Source organism: Crassostrea angulata, chromosome 8 (assembly GCF_025612915.1).
Source record: "Crassostrea angulata isolate pt1a10 chromosome 8, ASM2561291v2, whole genome shotgun sequence".
Taxonomy (NCBI): Eukaryota; Metazoa; Mollusca; class Bivalvia; order Ostreida; family Ostreidae; genus Magallana; species Magallana angulata.
The window spans coordinates 49,204,517-49,225,765 of record NC_069118.1 but is presented as its reverse complement, the minus strand read 5'-3'; the positions used below and the strand labels follow the sequence as shown (position 1 = coordinate 49,225,765).

At 32.3% G+C, this 21,249-nt stretch overlaps 1 protein-coding gene across 1 annotated transcript; it reads right to left on the bottom strand.

Annotated features, from left to right (window-relative positions):
* Positions 1 to 12,331: 12,331 nt before the first annotated feature.
* On the bottom strand, positions 12,332 to 19,565 carry LOC128161458 (ATP synthase subunit gamma, mitochondrial-like). Its single transcript, XM_052824737.1, has 7 exons — positions 19,476 to 19,565; positions 17,657 to 17,691; positions 16,373 to 16,504; positions 15,740 to 15,926; positions 14,128 to 14,274; positions 13,118 to 13,338; positions 12,332 to 12,463 (listed from the first exon to the last, which is right to left on the bottom strand). Exons 1-7 carry the CDS (start codon positions 19,511 to 19,513, stop codon positions 12,363 to 12,365), a joined length of 861 nt encoding a protein of 286 aa, XP_052680697.1. The 5' UTR covers positions 19,514 to 19,565; the 3' UTR covers positions 12,332 to 12,362.
* Between the last annotated feature and the right edge of the window lie 1,684 nt (positions 19,566 to 21,249).

Genomic DNA, 21,249 nt, shown 5'->3' with positions numbered 1-21,249 from the left:
AACAGCCACTGCTTTCTGTTTTGATTTATTTGTGCATAAAAGAGATGTTGCCCCATCTCCACCCCCTGACCCACGCTAAAAGTCCCACATTTTAATAGTTATATTGCTTACCTTGAAATAGTTAAATGCCCCATTTTGAATTTTTCTTAGTTGAACATGATAGCCTTGAATCTTGAAATTCCTGTAAATCATTTTCTGTGAAAGAACGGAATCTTCTTGGTTCAGCAGCCTGAGAAGGGGTCTCTGGCTTTGGGAGGCAAGTTAAAGCTGGCTTTTCTAGCTCTTTACACATCTAAGATATTACAGACTTATCAAAAATAGCCTCCAAGTTAGAAAGATCAGGATTTTTCTATAATTTTGTTGTCAAACAGCAAAAATAACTCATCTGTTATGTCTTCTCCATTTACTTCAAATTCTCCATATTCTGCCATTTTCATGTACATGTACAGTGAAAAAGTAAACGGGCAACTTAATTGAACAACATCACACAGTTTAATGTTTTTATTGCAGAAATTTTTTTAAATGCAAAAACAATTGTAATATACTGCAAAAGAACAGTATAAATAGCATTGCAATAACTGTTATTAATGTGACCTACTTTATATTTGTTTACATGAAAAGTAGTACTTTACATGAAGATATTAATGCGCCATGTAATTCGGCCACTAGTGACCTATTGACCCATCAAACAGAATTGTTTTCGCTATTCAATAGGTTCATATAAGGAAACATTTGCAAATGTAAATATTATAATTTATTGATAATAAAAACACTTACCACAGAGTATGCGTCATAAGTTTCATATTTGGATATTTTACAAGAAACGGACATTGATGATAGCCAAACAACAAAACTTTATGATAAACGTGATGGCTTCAATTTTTCTATAGTCAGCTTCCCTTACTTATGTAGCAATTTACCTTCATCCCATGCACATGGAAATTGTGTCTCTTAGTTAATTAGTTAGATACGCAACGGCATGATCTTTGTATGAACAGTTTCTAAGGCGATGCAAGCTAGTGACAAACAAGTTGATAAAACTAGACTATCATTAGTCTCGTTTGAAGTCATCTTTTCTTAAGTTCTTTGGTCGATACAACGACCTTGTCAGCAAATACAATGTTCCACTGGGTCGCATGCTGACTGACGTTTATCATTCTATTTGTTAGACTATAATTAATCACCTAATTGTCGAGAGACTTTCCCGTTTTTACCTGATTAGACAAAGAGCACACGGCGGGTGTGACCGATCTGAAGAAGATGCTCACTCCTACATGGCACCTGATCGTACCTCAACTTTTGGGGGGGGGGGGGGGGGGGTCCGTGTTTGCTCTGCTCCTGTTTTGTAATTTCCCTTTAGACTTTTGAATTTGAACACTGTTTTTTATCAGCACATTTCATTTTAAAGAAGATTTAAGTTATAAGAAAATATATGGTTGCATCTCAATGTAGTTTTTGAAGTTTGTGCTATAATATAATAAAATATCAAAAAAGTATAATACAAATGTACTCAGTGGATTATGTTTTCAAGGGTTTAATTTTAAAAAAAAAAATCTATTAGAGGCAACCTAATATTAAGGATTACGTTTACTCAGGGGCGAAAAAAATCCACTAATAGGAACGAAAAACTACTTATTGTTCAATTAGCCCCACTATTGTGGTGCTATTTTTCACTTTCAAATAACTAGGTCAATGACCTACTTTTTCTGCTTTAGTGGCCTCTGAATGTTTTTTGGAAAAATTGTCAAAATTATCCACCATTTTCAATGTTTTCTTTATTTTGTAATAATAAGAAATAATAAAACAATTTGTAGGTTGGGAAATGATAAAACTAATTTTATATTTGACTGAATCCGTTTTAAGCTCATAATTTAAGTTTAATTTAGTCCGAAATTCCTCTATTAATTTCCAAAATTTTACCCATTTTTGATCGAGTTTTACAAAAAACTGACTAATAGGAGCTCCAAACCATTGACTGCCTAAAACTGTTTTCGTTGTCTGTATTATGTTGACATTAACATTATATAAGGTCAATGATCAAAATTTCGAGTTATTTTATCTTGAATCGATTTTATGTATTTTAAAGATTTTTCCAATTGCGTGTCAGTCAGTAGATACAACAATGAAATATGTAAAATGATATGAAAAAACATATAGACACTTAACTTCTGCAATTACATTGGAACAGAAAGTTTTAAGAGAAAAAAAGAAAATGAAAAAAATAGTCCGAATTTCCTCTGTTTTAATATTAATCTACCTTTGTCGGAGCATATCTTCCTCAACTAAACAAATCATGGATATCAATATCGATATTTGTTAATAACGTTGTTATTTTGTGTTTTTAAAACAACTTTGGACTTCAGATATTGAACTTTGTAAAAATATTTCTTGAAATCACAAATCCTGGGTAAACGTAATCCTTATATATATTGTGATTTAGTTAAATACCCTCGTGCGTAAATGATGTTTACAGTTTTCGTTTTACACACATACACTTACATGTACTGTGTTCTATTTCATTATTACTACTTTATTTTTATTTAGATGGGACATATTTTTCTTAAGGTGGCTCTATACACCACTTTTTGATGATGCAGTACGCAAAAAAGTAAATCTGGAAGAATGCAATTCCGGTACTGGCTGATTTAAACTGAGGCGAATTATATGGGGACCGCTCTTTTGAAAATTTGTTAAATGAATAGATTTAATTTAATTGGAAAATTCATTACTTAACAAGTAATGTGGTATGTGACACCTTCACGTTGTGTCGTATCATTTATCGAAATAAACAATACAATCAAGAATAGTTTTTAAAATAGTCTAGTTTCTTTCCCATCAGCGACATCTTACAGCGTAGCGCAGTGGGGTAGTAGGTTCACTTCAAATCTGGAAATCATGAGTTCGAATCTCGTTGAGGACAATAAAAAATTTAACTTTCCAAAATTTTATAAAACGTATTTTTTGGTTGAATACTGTGAAAGAATATTCTAAACCGGTGAAAGTATATATGATTTCTTTCGTTTGAGGGACAAATTAGACAGAAATCAATTTCTACTTGGTATAATAATGAATTAATTATCCGGATATATAAGGTTTTCATTCGAATACATGTTTGTGTCACCTGGTTCTAAAGAACCGGGTTATTAGCAAGGCTATATAAAGAATTGCTCGTGTGTTAAATACCAGTTAAAGACGACACGTACAGCGGAAAGTTTAAAGAACAAGTGCACTTAAGCTATAGAGAATGGGCCCTTTTTCAGTGCCGTTTATATGTAGAAAATATCATCAAATTGCTTTTTTCTCATAATAGTTAAGCACTCATGGATACTTCTGATTTATATGCACGCTTAAGTTTACCAAAATTAGAATACAATTAAAAAAATTGAGGATTTTTAAATGCCTATAAATAATCTAAATCCGGAAAAATCGAACCGAACCTACTTGAATTGTGTCTATTTAAATCAGAGGGAGGAGACATTTAAATCAACATTGCTCTGTTGGTGGATCGATTGGCGCGTTTGCTGAATTATACTTTATGCATTATTTTACGTCTGAAAAAAAAATCGAATGAAGCTTTGAAGTTGCATATTACCATAGTGACAAACAAATATTCCTGACCATACAAAGATGAAGGAAAGCGATCTAAAACGTGTCAATGTTTTACAGTGAGCACATTTGACAAAAGTTTACCTGGATAGAAACCACGTGATTGTTTGAAATAATTTATTCCATGCGTGAGTTCAAACATGGGTCACGCAGGTAATAGATTTCGCTTGCTATAGGAAAAACCCTGAAATTTTCATACGTTTTTCATTTTTTAGGTACCAGCCTAACCGAGTACAATCTTCTTACTTTCACAGGAGTTTACTAAATGTATAATGCGTATATTGTCTTTTCCACAAGTTTGTACTCGGTTAGGCTGACAGTAAACAAAGGCTTTAAAATGAATGCCTGTCCTCGATTTACTATACAAAATCACGAATGTCTGCTGACCCCTACTATGTTTTAAAGCTTCGTGCTTTTCATAAACAATAATTTCAGCGCTAAAACTTGTTAATTCTTATGGAATAGATATCAATAGATAATGTTAAGGAAAAAAATATGCTTAATTTGATTCTTCATTTTTTCACTTTTCACCGGGGCCCATAAGTGCACTCGTCCTTTTCAGAATTGTGTTATTAAAATAAATAAATCATGTGATCCAACTTTATGCCATAATTATGTGTGTGTACATTTAATATGCCAAATATTAAATAGCTGCAGCGTGTCGTTGCTATTTTCACACAATGTGTTCTTATTTACTGTAGTATCAAAGTATGCAGCTTTCATTTGGAAAGTAATGAATGGATTTAAATAAGAATTCAATCATAATATTTTAATCTACATTAATATCGACAGATGTTCCTTACTACCTTAAGAGGATGGGAGGGTGGCTTTGAATTTCTCTCAGGTTGGGATACATAACTCCTATTAGTTAATTTTCCCCTTTATTTATTTGACTTAGTTTTGCATTAAAGCGAATATATTTACTTATATAGGCCTATAATGAAATATGTATGTATTTATTATTCCAACATGGTATTTAGGAAATTTTCTTCAACTCAGAAATGAAAATTCCCCAAGGTGTTTGGGCCGTGGGACCAAGGAAGGATAACTCTTTCAGAGGAAATTTCACACCAAATAAAATTTAAAATATTTTTTATGTTTATTTGCAATTATTTTCATTCAATTTTTGTTGGGCACATTTATCAAAATACATTTTTATAACATCAAGCAGCTTTTTCAGATGATTTGTCAACAGATTAAGAAAATATGAAAAATTATGTTTTGGGGAAATATTAAAAAAAATTGCAATAACAACATTTTTGAATGTAAAGAAGTGTTATATTTTTTTAAGGTGTTCGAAGGAAATATCCATCATCCGACAAAATTTTTTTTTGAATTTGTTAATAGTTAAGTTTTTAAAAATTATTTTACAAAAACACGAAAAAACATTAAAAAACTCTTTAAAAGTACCTAAAGTATCCCTATCATCATTTTAATTTTCGATAAATATATGTTTTGTTGTCTTCTATTGAAAATTGGAATAAACTGTGGGTGTATAGAGCCACCTTAAGAAGTGTTATATTTTTTAAGGTGTCCGAAGGAAATATCCATCATCTGACAAAAAAATTCTTTGAATTTGTTAATAGTTAAGTTTTTAAAAATTATTTTACAAAAACACGAAAAAACATTAAAAAATTCATTAAAAGTACCTAAAGTATCCCTATCATCATTTTAATTTTCGATAAGTATATGTTTTGTTGTCTTCTATTGAAAATTGGAATAAACTGTGGGTGTATAGAGATACCTTAAGAAGTGTTATATTTTTTAAGGTGTCCGAAGGAAATATCCATTATCTGACAAAAAAAATTCTTTGAATTTGTTAATAGTTAAGTTTTTAAAAATTATTTTACAAAAACACGAAAAAACATTAAAAAATTCTTTAAAAGTACCTAAAGTATCCCTATCATCATTTTAATTTTCTATAAGTATATGTTTTGTTGTCTTCTATTGAAAATTGGAATAAACTGTGGGTGTATAGAGCCACCTTAAGAAGTGTTATATTTTTTAAGGTGTCCGAAGGAAATATCCATCATCTGACGAAAAAATTCTTTGATTTGTTAATAGTTAAGTTTTTAAAAATTATTTTACAAAAACACGAAAAAACACTAAAAAATTCTTTAAAAATACCTATAGTATCCCTATCATGATTTTATTTGATAAGTATATGTTTTGTTGTCTTCTATTGAAAATTGGAATAAACTGTGGGTGTATAGAGCCACCTTTAAATATAAATTTCAGAATAATTTTGCAAAGCGAAAATTAGATAAATGTAAACATACGTTAACCTTATCAAATATGTAATAAAAAGTTAAACAAGCTTACTTGATTATTAGATAAAAAAGAAAAAAATAATAGAAATGGTTGTTTAAACAATAAAGAAAAAATGTCTTCATCTGCTTTTTATGTCTTATAATACCTCAATTTATTGAAAACAAAAATAATTCACTTACCTGTTTGTTTATGCGTTTGCATACACTCGGCGTCCGATTTAATTTTACCTCTGCACAGGTAAATAAGTTTTATTTTTTTTATGTTGATTATAAAATAAGTCAATAATTCGTTAATAAAACAATCATTACTTTTAACTTTGCTTTATCTTACTCTAACTTATTCCTTAATTTGAATGGTAAGGGAAAGGATACGATAGGATACCTCCTAATTGCAGGATAGGATGCAGGATACAGGATATAGGATACGAATAGATTGTTTTGTCAACTTTCACGATAGCAGCACTTTATGTGAATTTCAACAAAATATTTGAAAAGTATATCAATTCTTTAACTCAAAGTATATGCATATATCTTAAATAAACAATAAACCTTAATTAGTATTGATAATAACATATTTTCTTTAATTAAATGTTTTAAGTATAACGATACAATCACAAAAATCATGATCATGGTACATCATATTAAATGTAAGTTCAACAAAATTCACTAGATCTGTTGTGTGAACTTTGTGAACATGTATGCATTAATAATACAAATAAGCGTGAAACATGCATGCATATGAAACACAATTAAAAATATACGAAATAAACACGGTTTTTTTAACCCATTAATATACTCTTTTCAGGTATAGATATTTGATTAATCATTTATGTCGTATCTACTTCTTGCCATACTAGAATAAAAGTGTTTTACATGTAGCACACTTCTTTTTACTGGTAGTACGTGATTATCTTCACTTTACCTGTTATGTTTTCAGCTACACAGATATTGTCTTTAGAGTCCACACAAATACCCAACAGACTCTGTAAATGGAAATTAGTATCAATAAAACGGAGAAACTTTCCGTCCTGATCAAGTATGTGGATACGATTCGTGTCCCAGTCTGCTGCCAGGTTTTTTCTCTGGCTGTCTGTTGTGATGCCACGTGGATTAAAAGATTTCTTGGTAGTAGATGGAGGGCCTGTGTAGAAAAACCGGAGTTTCCCGGTCTGACTTACAACAACAATTGCACCGGCCCAACTGTCCGAAACACAGACATCTAGGCTTCTGTTCTCACAAATGTATTTTATGAAACGACCAGATGAAAAAAGAGGTTTTCCGTTGTCATTCAATTGAATAGATTGCTTTTCTTTGAAGCCTGAGTAGCGTACGACTTTAACTTGATTATAATCATCACTGTTCATGACAGTCAAGAGGTCACCAGAGGATGTGCTACAGACACGGTAAGGTTTCCATCCCTAAACTCTGATCACTGTCTGTATCTCTGTATTTTTCACTATGTTCACTGCTCTATCATCTCTGTCAGTATAAATTAAATCACCATTAATTGTCACTGCTATGTCCCATGGAACTTTCCTTGACTTGGTTATATTCAACTCCGCCCGGCAGTTGTAGAGTCTCATGATGTTGTCATTACCACACGTCCACATCTCGTCATCACTCAGACAGGACACTGTTTAATTATCTACATTTGGTGTTTATATCTGTGACGATCCGTGGTACATCAATGAATGGTTTGTCCAGGGAAAAAGACCCAGCACTGGGAGAATCCATTTTGTTTCCATGTTCTTCTATTTTGAAAGAAAAGTCCAACAGAGAACCAAACAGTTGATGAAGCTGTTTTTTCTTTTAATCTTAAGAGGGGTAAATCTTGGAAAGGAAATTGTGACTTTGGGGGGTAATCTTTTCAATTCAGTATTTCTTGATTTGTAGGCAGAAAACAGGATGACATCATCAGAGTTCAGTGGCTTTTTAAGACCAGCAATGCTCTCTGTGATTTCTGAAATAGTGTATTTCATTTTATTTTCCTGTTTAGATAAGACTTCCAGGTTTTTGGAGTCCATTTTATCCAGATCATCTTTAAATTTCTGTATCATGTCAATTTCTCTGTGAAAGGTTCTTCCATGTTTGTTGCTGGCGGATATTTAACTAAAGCCATATCAGGTTTATATTCACAAAAGGTCAAGACCAACAATCTACCTAATGTGCAATGAAAGATTAAAAACTTATACTTTAAAGGCAACGATTTACCCAGCTGCAACTCTATTGCTTCACATGCCTTAGAGTTCATGTGTATAGCCATAATTCCAATACCCAAGGTTCTTATAAAGCAGATACTCACAATTACCAATACGTTACGTATATGTGCTTATTTTATTGTGCCGCATACATTCTTATGAGACGATGGTTCAGTTCTCAAATTTAAACTAAATGTAACATTTCAATCATAATGTTTATGTTATAAATTAAAAACCCGATAGAACCAGGATAGAGTAATGGAGATTATTGAGTAATTCTTGGCGGCATTATCCTGTGAATATCTAGCTTTTTGATGAGAAAAAATAAAAATCCAGCACACAAAGTTTTCGTCGAAACAGTCATTAAGACAATCCAAAAAAATCTACGAAACAAGGATTTTTACAACTTACGACAGTACAAATACAACCGAGCCTTTCATACCAAACAGAAATAAAGCACACTACTTTGGCAATCCATAATCCTAAAACGGTTTTTGCAATCGCGAGTTTTCAAAAACAAAAAAATCTTTTAGGAAAATCGGGAAATATCGGATCACTGGTGGACGAGAAGACTTTTCAAACCACAGCAAAGCCTTCAACAAGCGCGTGGCAAAGGCGAGCCAACAGGGTGTTTAGAAACGCGGCTCTCGGCATTACGGTACCATCCACTTTGATGATGGGATTGCAGATTGTCCTGATGGCTCTACCTAATGGAGACACTAAATCCATAGATATTGCGGTGGTAACGCTGCTTAGCGCTTTCTCTCTCGGTCCGCCATATTGTACCCGTTTCTGTTTATTTTCAGCATAAAAGGTTGCAAGTGTTGTAAGCCGCGCAATCCTTGACGTTTTAGGAAAAAGGTTTCCCCCGATGTGTCTATCTGGGTTCAAGCTTACTAAGCTTACTGTGATTTCTTCAATTTTTGTTAAATATTAATTTTCGAAGATTTCATTGATGATTTGAATTGATTAAAGAAAATAACTGTTTATTGAAGGGCAACTAATTACATTGATTTAAAAGAATCCTTGGCTAAGAAATTGTGTTTCCATAAAACTATGAATTTTACTTGATCCGCGAGAATTAATGAAATAACGGTATAATTTTTTTCTTTTATTTAAAATAAACCTGTAAGTATATTAAATTAATATATTCATATGAAGATATTGAAACAAATACATTAATAATTTTAGTAGATTTATTAAATACACAAATGCATAAATAATTTTAGTAAATTTATGAAGTTCTATGGAGCATAAAAAATAATATAAAACACTTCTTATGAAGGGCAATACTTACTTCATAAATAGTTTATTTTCTTTATATATTAGTATGTCTTTTTATTAGGTTAAACCATCAGACCATATAATTTGGCACTCAATTTAAGAATTCTACTTTTTAAAACTATTATATTTACATCCAAGTATGATTCCCTCCATTTCTTACGGGAATTGATTGTACATTCATAGCTCTGTAGAAACTGACAGGACTGAAATCTATGGCCCCTTTTATCGATTGGTCAAAACCTTCAGTAACCTAAAAAAATCACGGACTGCACAAAATAATCATGCTGATGCCAGACTCAAATTCTTTTAGAACACGATTTGGTTCTTTCCATTATCTAATGTACTTATGTACATTAACAATAATTAAGTTAAATTTTTCTTACTTTTTACTATTAATCTATCAATTTGTTAAAAGAAAGATGTAAATATAAACAATAAATTGCTTTCTGTCATGATTCATGCAAGTTATGAAGGTAGCATCCATTGCAGAAAAAATTTTCAAAACCCGCTAACGCTAAATGCAATGTCGCCACCTTCATATCCAGCATGAATCACCAAAGAAAGTATTCATCGTATAATAATGCCGTTTCCAATTTATTGATGACACTAAATATCAGAACAATGTACAGACCAAAATCTGAACAATGGCTGTTGTACAATAGCAAGTGATATAGTTTTCTCAGAATCGGATGTGGAGAACCGTGTAAAAAGTTTCTATTGCGATTTTTTCTGGACTTATTACAGGACTTGCGGCAATCCATGACATTTTTCTGATCTTACTATGGCCCTTCTATGTTTTCTAACAACTAATAACGGTTATTTTTAGTATACCTGTCAAGTAGAATTGTCGTGTCACAAATTATATCGAATGAATTTTATATATTTCAATTACCTTTTTTCATTAAAACAAACAATTTGAAAAGCAATTTTTTTATTATTTATTTACTGGTAATAAAGAGTTAAAAATTCTGGTTGTTTTACGTACAAATAAAATTTATAAGCCCATAAGTAAAGTATGTCTAAATCTTGTGCAGGCAGTCATTGCACTGAGCACGCCTTGAACGCGAGGCAAAAACATAGGACTCATGAGAGCTTGTCAATTGCCAAGTAGAACTCTGTGGAAACGCAGTTATACGGCACGAGAACTCCGTAAAAACGCTTCAATCTCCATCAGGACGCCGTGACATCTAAACTGGTAAAAATGTTAAATAAAATTGTGTAAAAATTGTGTAAAAATTTTTCATTCGATCATACGGCGATTCCAGAATTAAATTTTACACCATTATTATTACTCAGTGGGAATGTAACTTGGTGCATGTGACAGGGCCTTTATTCATATACTACAATATCGTTTAAGTTATATGGATTTTTTGTACTAATATGCATGGATGCAGTTTAACTTTTTTAACGTTTTTCATTACCTTGGACTGACAGGCTATTAATACTTGTAAAGGTTTGTTACTGACTACGGAAATACCGGTATATCAATCTCATAGACGTCGCCTCGTGGTCTGTGAGATTGATCAAACCCATATATTTCCGAAGTCAGTCAGAAACAAACCTTTTTGTTTTCCCCGAGAACAATGAAGAAACAGATGTTCTACGTAAATTCAAGTAAAAGTGATCGTACACCTCGTCTAGTACTATACAGTCAAACTTTTCAAAGTTTTAGATCACATTCTCGTCTTTCAAATATTTGTTGTGAATAAAATTAATACGTAGTAAATGTAGCACTTTTTCCCCTTTAAATCTTTGCCACTTGCTTTTTAATAGAAGTACGAAAGATGTAGTTCAGTCTATAAATTATCATCTGACCACTTTAAAAAAAAAAGAGCAATTTTTACTCCGACATCAAAGTCGGCAGAGAAATTTATTTATAAAGAGGTATAGCGCACTTCATATACGATTTGGAGGTTAAGTTACATGTATCTATTCTTCTGGGTTTTTTTTTTAATTATGTTGTTTAATTCAGTCTTAGTATGAGCATACCCGATATAAACAGATCTCTTCATTAACACTATACATGAACTCTATTTACACTTAGATCCATTGCATTCTGCTTAATCTTATCACGATTCAGAATATCAACTACTGCTATACACAGAGTTTCCCGAATTTATGACAAATCAGTTGTTACAGACACCATTATAAAATCAGTACAGTTGTCCAGGTTTCGAAAATCATATTGCGACAGCTAGGTACCTGAAGCTATTTTAGAAACAGGTACTTTCCGTCCAAACACAGGTGTAGGCGAAATAATGGGAAAAGGCGCTATTATATAAATAGTGCCTGTTTGGGAGAGTAACAGTTGAAATTGACACCCCGAGAAAACCATTGTCAACCGATGCGAAGCGGAGGTTGACAATGGTTTTCGAGGGGTGTCAATTTCAACTGTTATCCTCCCAAACAGGCACTATTTATTTTGTTATACTGAATGTCTTAATTTTTAAGAAAATTTTACTGCTTTTATATAGGAATAACGTGAATTCTACAGCAAACCGTACGCGCATAATTTTCGCGCATGTAACAGAAATAGAAAGTATAAGTACATTTTCGCGCATGTAACATTTTTTAATGTTACCCGTTGCTAAGTGCGTTGCTAACGCTGAGGGTAATAGAAAATATTATTAACTGCGTCTTAACCAATCAGATTTCAGTATTTAACATGAAAGTATAACAAACCTCTTTGTTATCTCACATCAAAATCAATACTAAAAGGAACTAATTCCTGGACAAAACTCCGTATGTGTTTAATTATAGGAATGATTTCTTTCTGTACCAAACAACTTTCATTACAAACAAAAAACCCACTAAAACCAACCACAAATCATTTTATATCATTTTTTTTAATTCACCTGAAACAACATAAGTTTCTCAAACGGTTTCAGCACTACATTTTCACATGAAAAGATTCACCATTGTTCAATTAGAGATATATAGAAATGATGTTGCACAACTCGGTCACTAATGCAATGCCAGTGTCCTAGAGCACGTGTCCCCCCCGCTACAGGGCGGCGGCTCCAGAGATAATTTCTATCAACTCCCTGGTGATGACGGCCTGTCGGGTCCTGTTGAAGGTCAAGGTCAGTTTGTCGATCATTTCTCCTGCAAACAAAAAATTAAAGGGTTTTTAACAAATGAATTGACATTGATTCTTGGGTTTTTTACAGAAAAAAGAGAAACAACCAACAAATAAATAAACTACACATCAAAATCTGCTGAAAACCAGTTTTTGTGGATTTTGTTGTTGAACGAATCTTTATGTGAAAACATACTTTATTGACAAGACCATTGTCCATGAATAAAAGTGTCTTGGCAATTTAACTAAATTCACAAACATTGATGCCCCTGATCATTAATGAACCACTGTATTTCTCAAATTACACAAACTTATAACCAAGTGATATTTACTTAAACATGAAAGGTCACGAAAGTAAAAACATTTTTATCATCCTCTACTGAATTTCATAGAGACAAAGAAAACATGTTAGTATTCTCGTCAGAATGGAATAGAAAGTTAAACAATTAAACTGTTAAGATCTCTTCCTCTTATATTAAAAAATAAAGGCAACACATTAAAGCTGACATGAATTCATAAAAGTACTTGATCACCATATCAGTTTTTAGTTTGTAGAATTGATCTCAAGTTTCAATGCTTTTCATGTATATACATGTATCTCTCAAGTTAAAATGAGATCGAGATCAAAAGTGAACTAAACCGACTATTATGGCCTATAAGTGTTGACTGTGATCACGAACCTGCGTTTTTGCTAGCGCTGTCCATGGCCGTCATCCTAGAGCTCTGCTCGCTGCACTGGGCCTCCTTCAGTCCGTAATACACCATGGTGGCCAGGGTGAACTCGTTGTAAGCCTGCAGGACCTCGTCGTCGATGCTGTCGTACAGGTTGTAGTTCTCGGCCCCAGTCATGTTGTTTTTGGTCGGCAGTGGTACTTTCAAGGTTCTAAATGCTACTACGCTCCTGGTAAGGTAAAAGAATAACATTACACATTTTACTGAGAGGAAGCATTTTTTCACACCCTTATCAAATAAGCATTCTTAATGTTTTTATCTCTTTTTACTTTTTTTTTAGCATTTATTCTCTGTAGGGGAGTAAATAAGGTGTCTATCTATTTGCATCTTCATCAGTTAAGAATACTTAATGTTTTAACCAAGGTTTTCTATGAAATTCTATTATTCTATCTGCGGCTTTTGAGTTTGGAAATTTTTTTGGAATTTTGGTCAAAATCAATATCATTGCACACCTGAGTATATTTTAATACATACACTAGTATTTGAGAAAAAAATATCCCTTTAACAAAAGATTACTATATGACAAAAACAAGTACGGTCCGACTGATTATTGAATTATTTAAAAGGAGAAATGCATTTCAGCAGCCAGCTTATTACAAATTCTCCTGGTTATTGAGTTCTCCATGTCAGTTATTGAATAAGTACATGTACTCTTAAAGTGGATATTTACAAGTAGGAGAAATTTACACTAGTTAAACGATAAGCTTAAAAAATTAAACTTTACATTGGTAAATCACACATCCACATTATACCCATGCATATTGTTTGACTATAAAAACGCATTCTTTATATCAACAGTGTCAATAACCACTTTTACAGTATAACATATCAAATGTTTGATATGTTATCCCTTTATTACAGAATTTAACTTTGTTCCATTTGAGAATAGTTGACTTTTCACTAACATCCCTTATTCAGTGATCATTATACACGTTGACATTAGTTCTGGTGTACTTACTTAAAGGAATTGTAATACATGGTGACTTTAGTGTAATCCTGCAGTCCTAGATCTATGGCCGACAGTGCAATCTTGGAGGCATCCTGAAAGACTGGAGGGGCTTTTCCAATATCATTGAAATGTCCTAGCACTTTTTTACCATAGACTCTAAAAACAATAAAAAGAAGTTCTGTACATTACCCAACTGCATTCAACTATAAATCAATGACACCTGAACATGCTGAACAAACCTACATGTCATTTGTCAGAAAACCCTTGAGCTAAAAAAAAAACCCCCAAAATATGACCATGCTTGTATCAAAATATAATTTCTTAATTTCTTTTAGATGCAATACATGTATTTCATGAGGTTTGTTAATGTTTAGTGAATTATACTGGATATTTAAGAGTCCATTATATAAATAGTGCCTGTTTGGGAGGGTAACTGTTGAAATTGACACCCCGAGAAAGCCATTGTCAACCGACGCGAAGTGGAGGTTGACAATGGTTTTCAAGGGGTGTCAATTTCAACAGTTACCCTCCCAAACAGGCATTATTTATTTTATTATACTGAATGTCTTAATTTTAGAGAAAATTTTACTGCTTTTATATAAAAATGACATGAATTCTACAGTGAATCGTACGCGCATAATTTACGCGCATGTAACAATTCATTGTGTTACCCGTTGCCAAGTGCGTTGCTAACGCTGAGGGTGATAGAACGGATTATCAACTGCGTCTAAGCCAATCAGATTTCAGTATTTAACATGAAAGTATAATAAAACATATTGTCATTCTAGCCTGATATAAACATAGAAATTTAGCTGGTTCGCTCTTTGTTGTGTTTATCAAATGATGAAAAACTTAGACTAGAGACATTTCAGTTTGTAGGAAAACAATTCTCATTATACACAACTCCTTCCCATTTGATCAAACTTATTGAGAACAAGCATTCTGAGAGTATTGCATAAGCAATACACGTCCCCTACCGGTTTGTGGAAATTGTGAAAACAATGCACTGTTATGCAGAATATCGAACCCGAACATTAAAAAATTGGAATATAAAAAATTAATTTTCTCGAAAATATGTCAACCAGACGCTACAAAAGTGTAAACTTGATCTGTAGTTTGACATTTTGAAGCAGTTCAGCAAAATTCATATTATTCCTCACACATAAAGAAAAAAAGTGTGAAAAAGTGAAGTGGGACAGACAGACCGACTGACAGATGGACAGACAGCCCGACGGATGGACGGACAGGCGGACGGATGGACAGACAGACTGACAGACACAGAGGAAAGCTATAGTCCCCTCCGGTGAAAACCTGTAGGGGACTAATAATATAAAATCTAAATGATCTAAAATCGAATAGACAAAAAAACTATAAATAGCTTCCAAAACGGCTGCCTCATTTCAATAAACTCTACTTCCCTAAAATTACTACAGCTGTATCAAGAATATATACTCTACTAGGTATCAATGATGGACTTTGTTTGAGTACCATTCCTGCTGTTTGAGGCATAGAATTCAATGAAAACACTGCCCCCTTCTCTAACCAGATCACAAATACATAAATTCACGAAAAAGTGTACCATACAACGCTCCTCAAACCCCTTCCCTATCAATGTTCTTACTTTTGCAGCATAGCCTTGGCTTTGTCTCCGACCAGCACCAGCTTGGCGTCATCTTTCTCGGCCAAGCGGGCCTTGATGGCCTTGACCACGCTGGAGTGGATCGATCCGCAGAGACCCCTGTCAGAGGTCAATGCTATGATCATCTCTGTCTCATCATCATCTTTCATGCTCAAGTTCTTGGTCAGAGCTGCAAGAAAAACCATTTTACAATTGTAGAACTGTCATATAGTATTAAACAAGACCAGATACATGAAACAACATGTTCAACACTTCAATTACTAACCCCCCCCCCAACCTTATTTCTCCTTTTTCTATTTCATCATAACACCATATACCCCCCTACCCTAAACCAATTTTACTATTTCAACAAATAACAGAAAAAACCCTGGGAATATTAATCTATCAAAAAAATTTAAATCACTTCCTAAATACATATTTAAGAAAGTAAATGTTATGTGCAATTCTTGAAAAAAATGGCAAGGCATTTTTTTCTTGTTAATGCAAAAAAAAATCTTCATAAATTGTTAGAATTGACACAAATATTTCTACATCAATTGAAATAAATCAAAGTATTTTTGGTATTTATTGTTTAAAGACATGGTCTAAACAGCTTTCAATTAATTATTCACTAACCAGTTGCCTGTTCTCCGTATGGTTTGGCAGGCTTCAGTTCTCTCTCAGCCTTGGCATATTTGGCTGCTGACACCATCTTCATGGATTTGGTGATCTTCTGAATATTTGTGACCGACTTTAAGCGGACACGAACTGTAAGAACAAGAAATAATCATGATAATACCCTTATAATTTCCAATATTTCAAAAATTAAGTGTAAATGTTACTTCATTAGTGTTCAAATGTTTGAAGTTTATTTTGGTATTATAAATCTCTACAGAATGGTGAGGAACTAGAACTCACCAGTTCAACAAGTTTTTGATTGAGTGCAAAAAATTTACATTTATTCCAATATGTCAGGAACTGACAATAGTTCTACATTATTTTATGCCAAATTTTCCCCGTTATTAAAGCTAGGCCTATAAAAAAAAAATTGTGTGTTTAGGGTTACACTGATGAAAAAATTAGGTAGGTATGGATTCTTTTTTATTTTATCACATTTTTTTCTCCATGAATCCTAAGAATGTTTGTTTGTGTCATATTTAAAAATGGGTTTTTAATAGAAATAATATAAAAATCACAATCGGATAAAAACAGACATCTAAAAATGGTAGGATCGGGGCATGTTTGTAGATTAGGTCGGGCTACCCAAAACACACAACTTCTTTTTTTTAGGCCCTACTGATCTGCAGCTTGATGTATGTTAAGGGATAATCATTGTTCAATGTTTAAAAAGAAATTGATGCAACTCCACTCAACTATACTTTGTCTCGAGTTTTTGCTTTCACCACTTTTTGCTTGATATTTTAATAATAGCAAATACCTTTGTGCTCAAACTACGTTCATCCACTAATATGAAAAATGTCCGGATTATCTGTTTTGAAATGCCCCCTCTACCGCTTCAGATTTCAATACACATCCCATAATTGAAAGTCTACGGAGATTTTGCATTGCATCAGCCATTAATAAGCCCGGATGATAACGTTAAAAAATTGTGCGATGTATTCCGAATGGAGAAAAGATGTAAACATTTCCCATTATAAATCTCCGTAAGAAAATTGTTTTCGTTCCTGTGAAATTTGATGAGTGAAAAGGGATAATTGTTCAATGAAGATATCTTGGATATATATTACCTTTCATCGAATTCAATTGTATTTCTTTCACAGGTATGTGTATTTTTATTAAAAATCATCAAAAATTGATGGAAGCAATAACTTGGGACAGACTATAATAACTGCCCAGTTTGGGCAAGTAATTTCTGTCACCTTCACCTATCATCAAAATGAATCAAAACAAAGTACTTACTTTCTTTCAGAGTTGCCATTCCACGCACTTGCGTGCTGAAAAGGTAAGAAAGAAACAAATTTAGATAGGGTGATTTCACCATGCATCGGACACCTTTGGAATTTCCCTTTGTTCACGCATCAATTATCGTCCAAATATAAATAAAACTTGTTTTAAAAGTTACAGGTTTTCCTCCTGCTTAATTATTGGAGAAAAAATTGTGAAATTGTTAAAAATGTAGAAAATAAAGCAAATTATTGAAGTGTTGAACTATTTCACTATGGATTGGACAATATTTACCAAGCATCGGACAGCTATAGCAGTACAGTAGAGATTAAAGATAACAACATTTTCTGGTTTTAATGCAAAAATACAAAGGTTCGGAAAAATTAATTTATTGAAATGCTAATCAGATTTCTTTTAATGTAAATCCTCAAATCTACTTATAGGAATTTAGACTAGTGCTTCTGTTTAGAGGAATATTACTCATATGGTGTTCTTTATTGTGCCAGCTCCTACAGGAACTTTGGACTAAAAAGGCGGTATCCGTAAAACTCGATTTTTAAGTGGTCCGAGGAAAATGTTTGTATCAATTATTTTTAAAATCTTTATTTTACTTCACATTTAAAGTATATCACAAGGAATGGGCACATAATCTCCATATTATTAGAAGAAATCATGCAGTGAAAACTGTCCGATGCATGGTTAATTTGTGTCCGATCCATGGTGAAATGAACATATGGTGCAAAAATGACCTTGACATTAATTGTTCAAATTTCTTGGACTTATTTTAATCAAATTTTGTTTCAAAACTTACTTCTTTCTAATTATTTTAGGCAGAGAGTGCATTTTCACTAATTCACAATCAAACGCACAACATTCAAATAATGCTTTACTGTAAAACCTTCGTAACTAAATTTTCAATAATGGCGTATATGATGTCATTTTACGATGTCTATATTGCTATTTCTTTGACAATGCGACTATCCAATTCTTTATAATGATAAAGTTCATTTGTTCTAATTCAGGAATATACGAAACAACACATGAGCGCATGCACATTTATTTGTATATTTATAAACAAAGTTGTCCGATCCAGGGTATGTGTCCGATGCATGGTTAAATCACCCTACAGATTTATGAAATTAATCAATGATATATGCATGGTATTTTTTTTAAAAATATATTCACTACTCTGTAAAATGAGAATCTAATTAAAACTTAGCTGTTATATTCGCTCGCTTACTTTCTTGTAAATGAGAAAAATCTTATTATGTATTGAAATGTTATGAATATTATATATATTCTCAAAAGTAATGTTAAAACTTTACTTGTGTTCGAGAAGTGGGAAACCATTACCTGACAACAATAGACAAGGGTGTAAGAATGGTATATGTATTACAGAAATAATTTTCATGATCTAATCTAAATCAAAACTTTATTATCCTTGACCATATTATAGGTATTACTAACATAACTGGTAAAGAACTATTAACAGAATCGATTGGACATTTCGTCAACAATTTACACATGACAACTGAGGAAATTCGAGCTGGAAGTTAACTACTCAAAGTTGTTTTTAATTGCGAGCAATTCTTTAAAATGCCACCTTGTCATTTAAAGATTATGCTTCAAACGTGTGACCCTGAGTAGGAATTTGACAACCATTCTGTTTATTATAAATTTTACGAACACCGGTATAAACTTGGTTTGTTAGAGGTCACAAGTTAACAGCGAGTTTACCACTGAAGAACACTTGGAACTAAACAACAAAAATGCACAGTCGATGCATAAAGGTAATTTGTCTTTATTATTACAATGATTTGTTTTAATAACTTACCATTGTGGAACAAAAACCTGTGCCGTCCGACAGAACATGATTGTATCGACGGCAGATCTCCCAGAACGAGGCGGAAGGTGAAGGTGATTTCTAAACAAGGGAAGCAACTCCAATCTAATTATTACTACATGTAGATCCAGAAATATTAAACTATTTAATTTGAAAATAAAGCGAATCGATAATAAATCATGTAAAGGCTAGGTTTAATTTTAAAATGCTTCAGTTTTGTACAATACCACATTTACGAAAAAACGAAATGCAATACTGCATGCGTGGATGGAACATACTAAAGACCTGAAATACTAATGACCTGAAAGACCTGAAATTTTATATAAAAGATACTTTTATAAGATTTTTGTCAAATAAATTACTTTGTGGGGATTTACATTATATTTCCAGGTATACTTGTGTTGAAAAAATATCATAATGACCAGTTATTTACGCAGAAATACGAAAGACCTGAAAATTTGAATTGACCTGAAATTTTCAAATGACCTGAAATTTTATATAATTGATATATTTCTCTGTTATGTGTCAATTTTAAAGTCTATTTGTGAGTTTTTAAACATATTTCTAGGTATACGTGTTAAAATATATCATACTAATCAATTATTTACGCAGGAATACAAGAGCTGAAAAATTGAATTGACCTGAAAAATTTAGCTGACCTGAAATTATATATTATTGATACATTTCTGTGTTCTGTGTCAATTTTAATGTCTATTTGTAAGTTTTTATCATATATCTAGGTATATATGTGTTAAAATATATCATACTGATCATTTATTTACACAGGAATACGAAAGACCTGAAAATTTGAAATGACCTGAAAATGTGGGCTGACCTGAAATTATATATAATTGATACATTTCTATGTTCTGTGTCAATTTTAATGTCTATTTGTAAGTTTTATCATATATCTAGGTATATATGTGTTAAAATATATCATACTGATCATTTATTTACACAGTAATACGAAAGACCTGAAAATGTGGGCTGACCTGAAATTTTGTGTCGATGTAATTGTGTTCTTTTATTTCATCATTTTTGCAATGCTGCAATACTTGATTATGAAATTAACAACCAATAATTTGTAACTGACTTTTATTGTTATATTCTTCTTATATCAAAATACCTAATTCTGTACTTAATTTGTACCCTTTGATGAGCTGCAGACCTTTAAATAATAATTAAAGAATGAATAAATATATAATTATCTTTCTTTTAACAACTTAAAATATTCTAGAAGGAATTTCATTTATTTTCTAATTATTTGGGTAAAACAATAAACTTTAATGATTCATTACAACTTTCTTGACTCTATTTGTGATTTCAGTTTGGACATGTTTATTTAGAACACACATTGACTAGTCCCGTTAGGTGGCAAACAAAGGGGTTAATCTGTAATTGAGGGGATGGGGTATTACACCCCATTCATTTTACCTGTATAGTTTATACACAAATTTAATGAACCGAAACAGTGTACAATTACACATGACTTAATCAAAATTAAACAAGATATTCCGATATACATGTATCTTTAACTCTTTCGCTTTTGTATTTTCCCTTAGATAATTATAATGGCTTGTTAAGTAAGTGCAGTTTGAATTTAAAAGAAACTTGCAAAAATTCAAGTGACTGTACATATTGGAACATTTCAATCAAAGCATTATAATGGTGTTAGCTCCCCGGGGGCCTATCATGTTAGTCTCCTTTCTTGTGATGGATTATGATCATATCAATATGTACTTTGGTAGTAATCATTTACATGTAT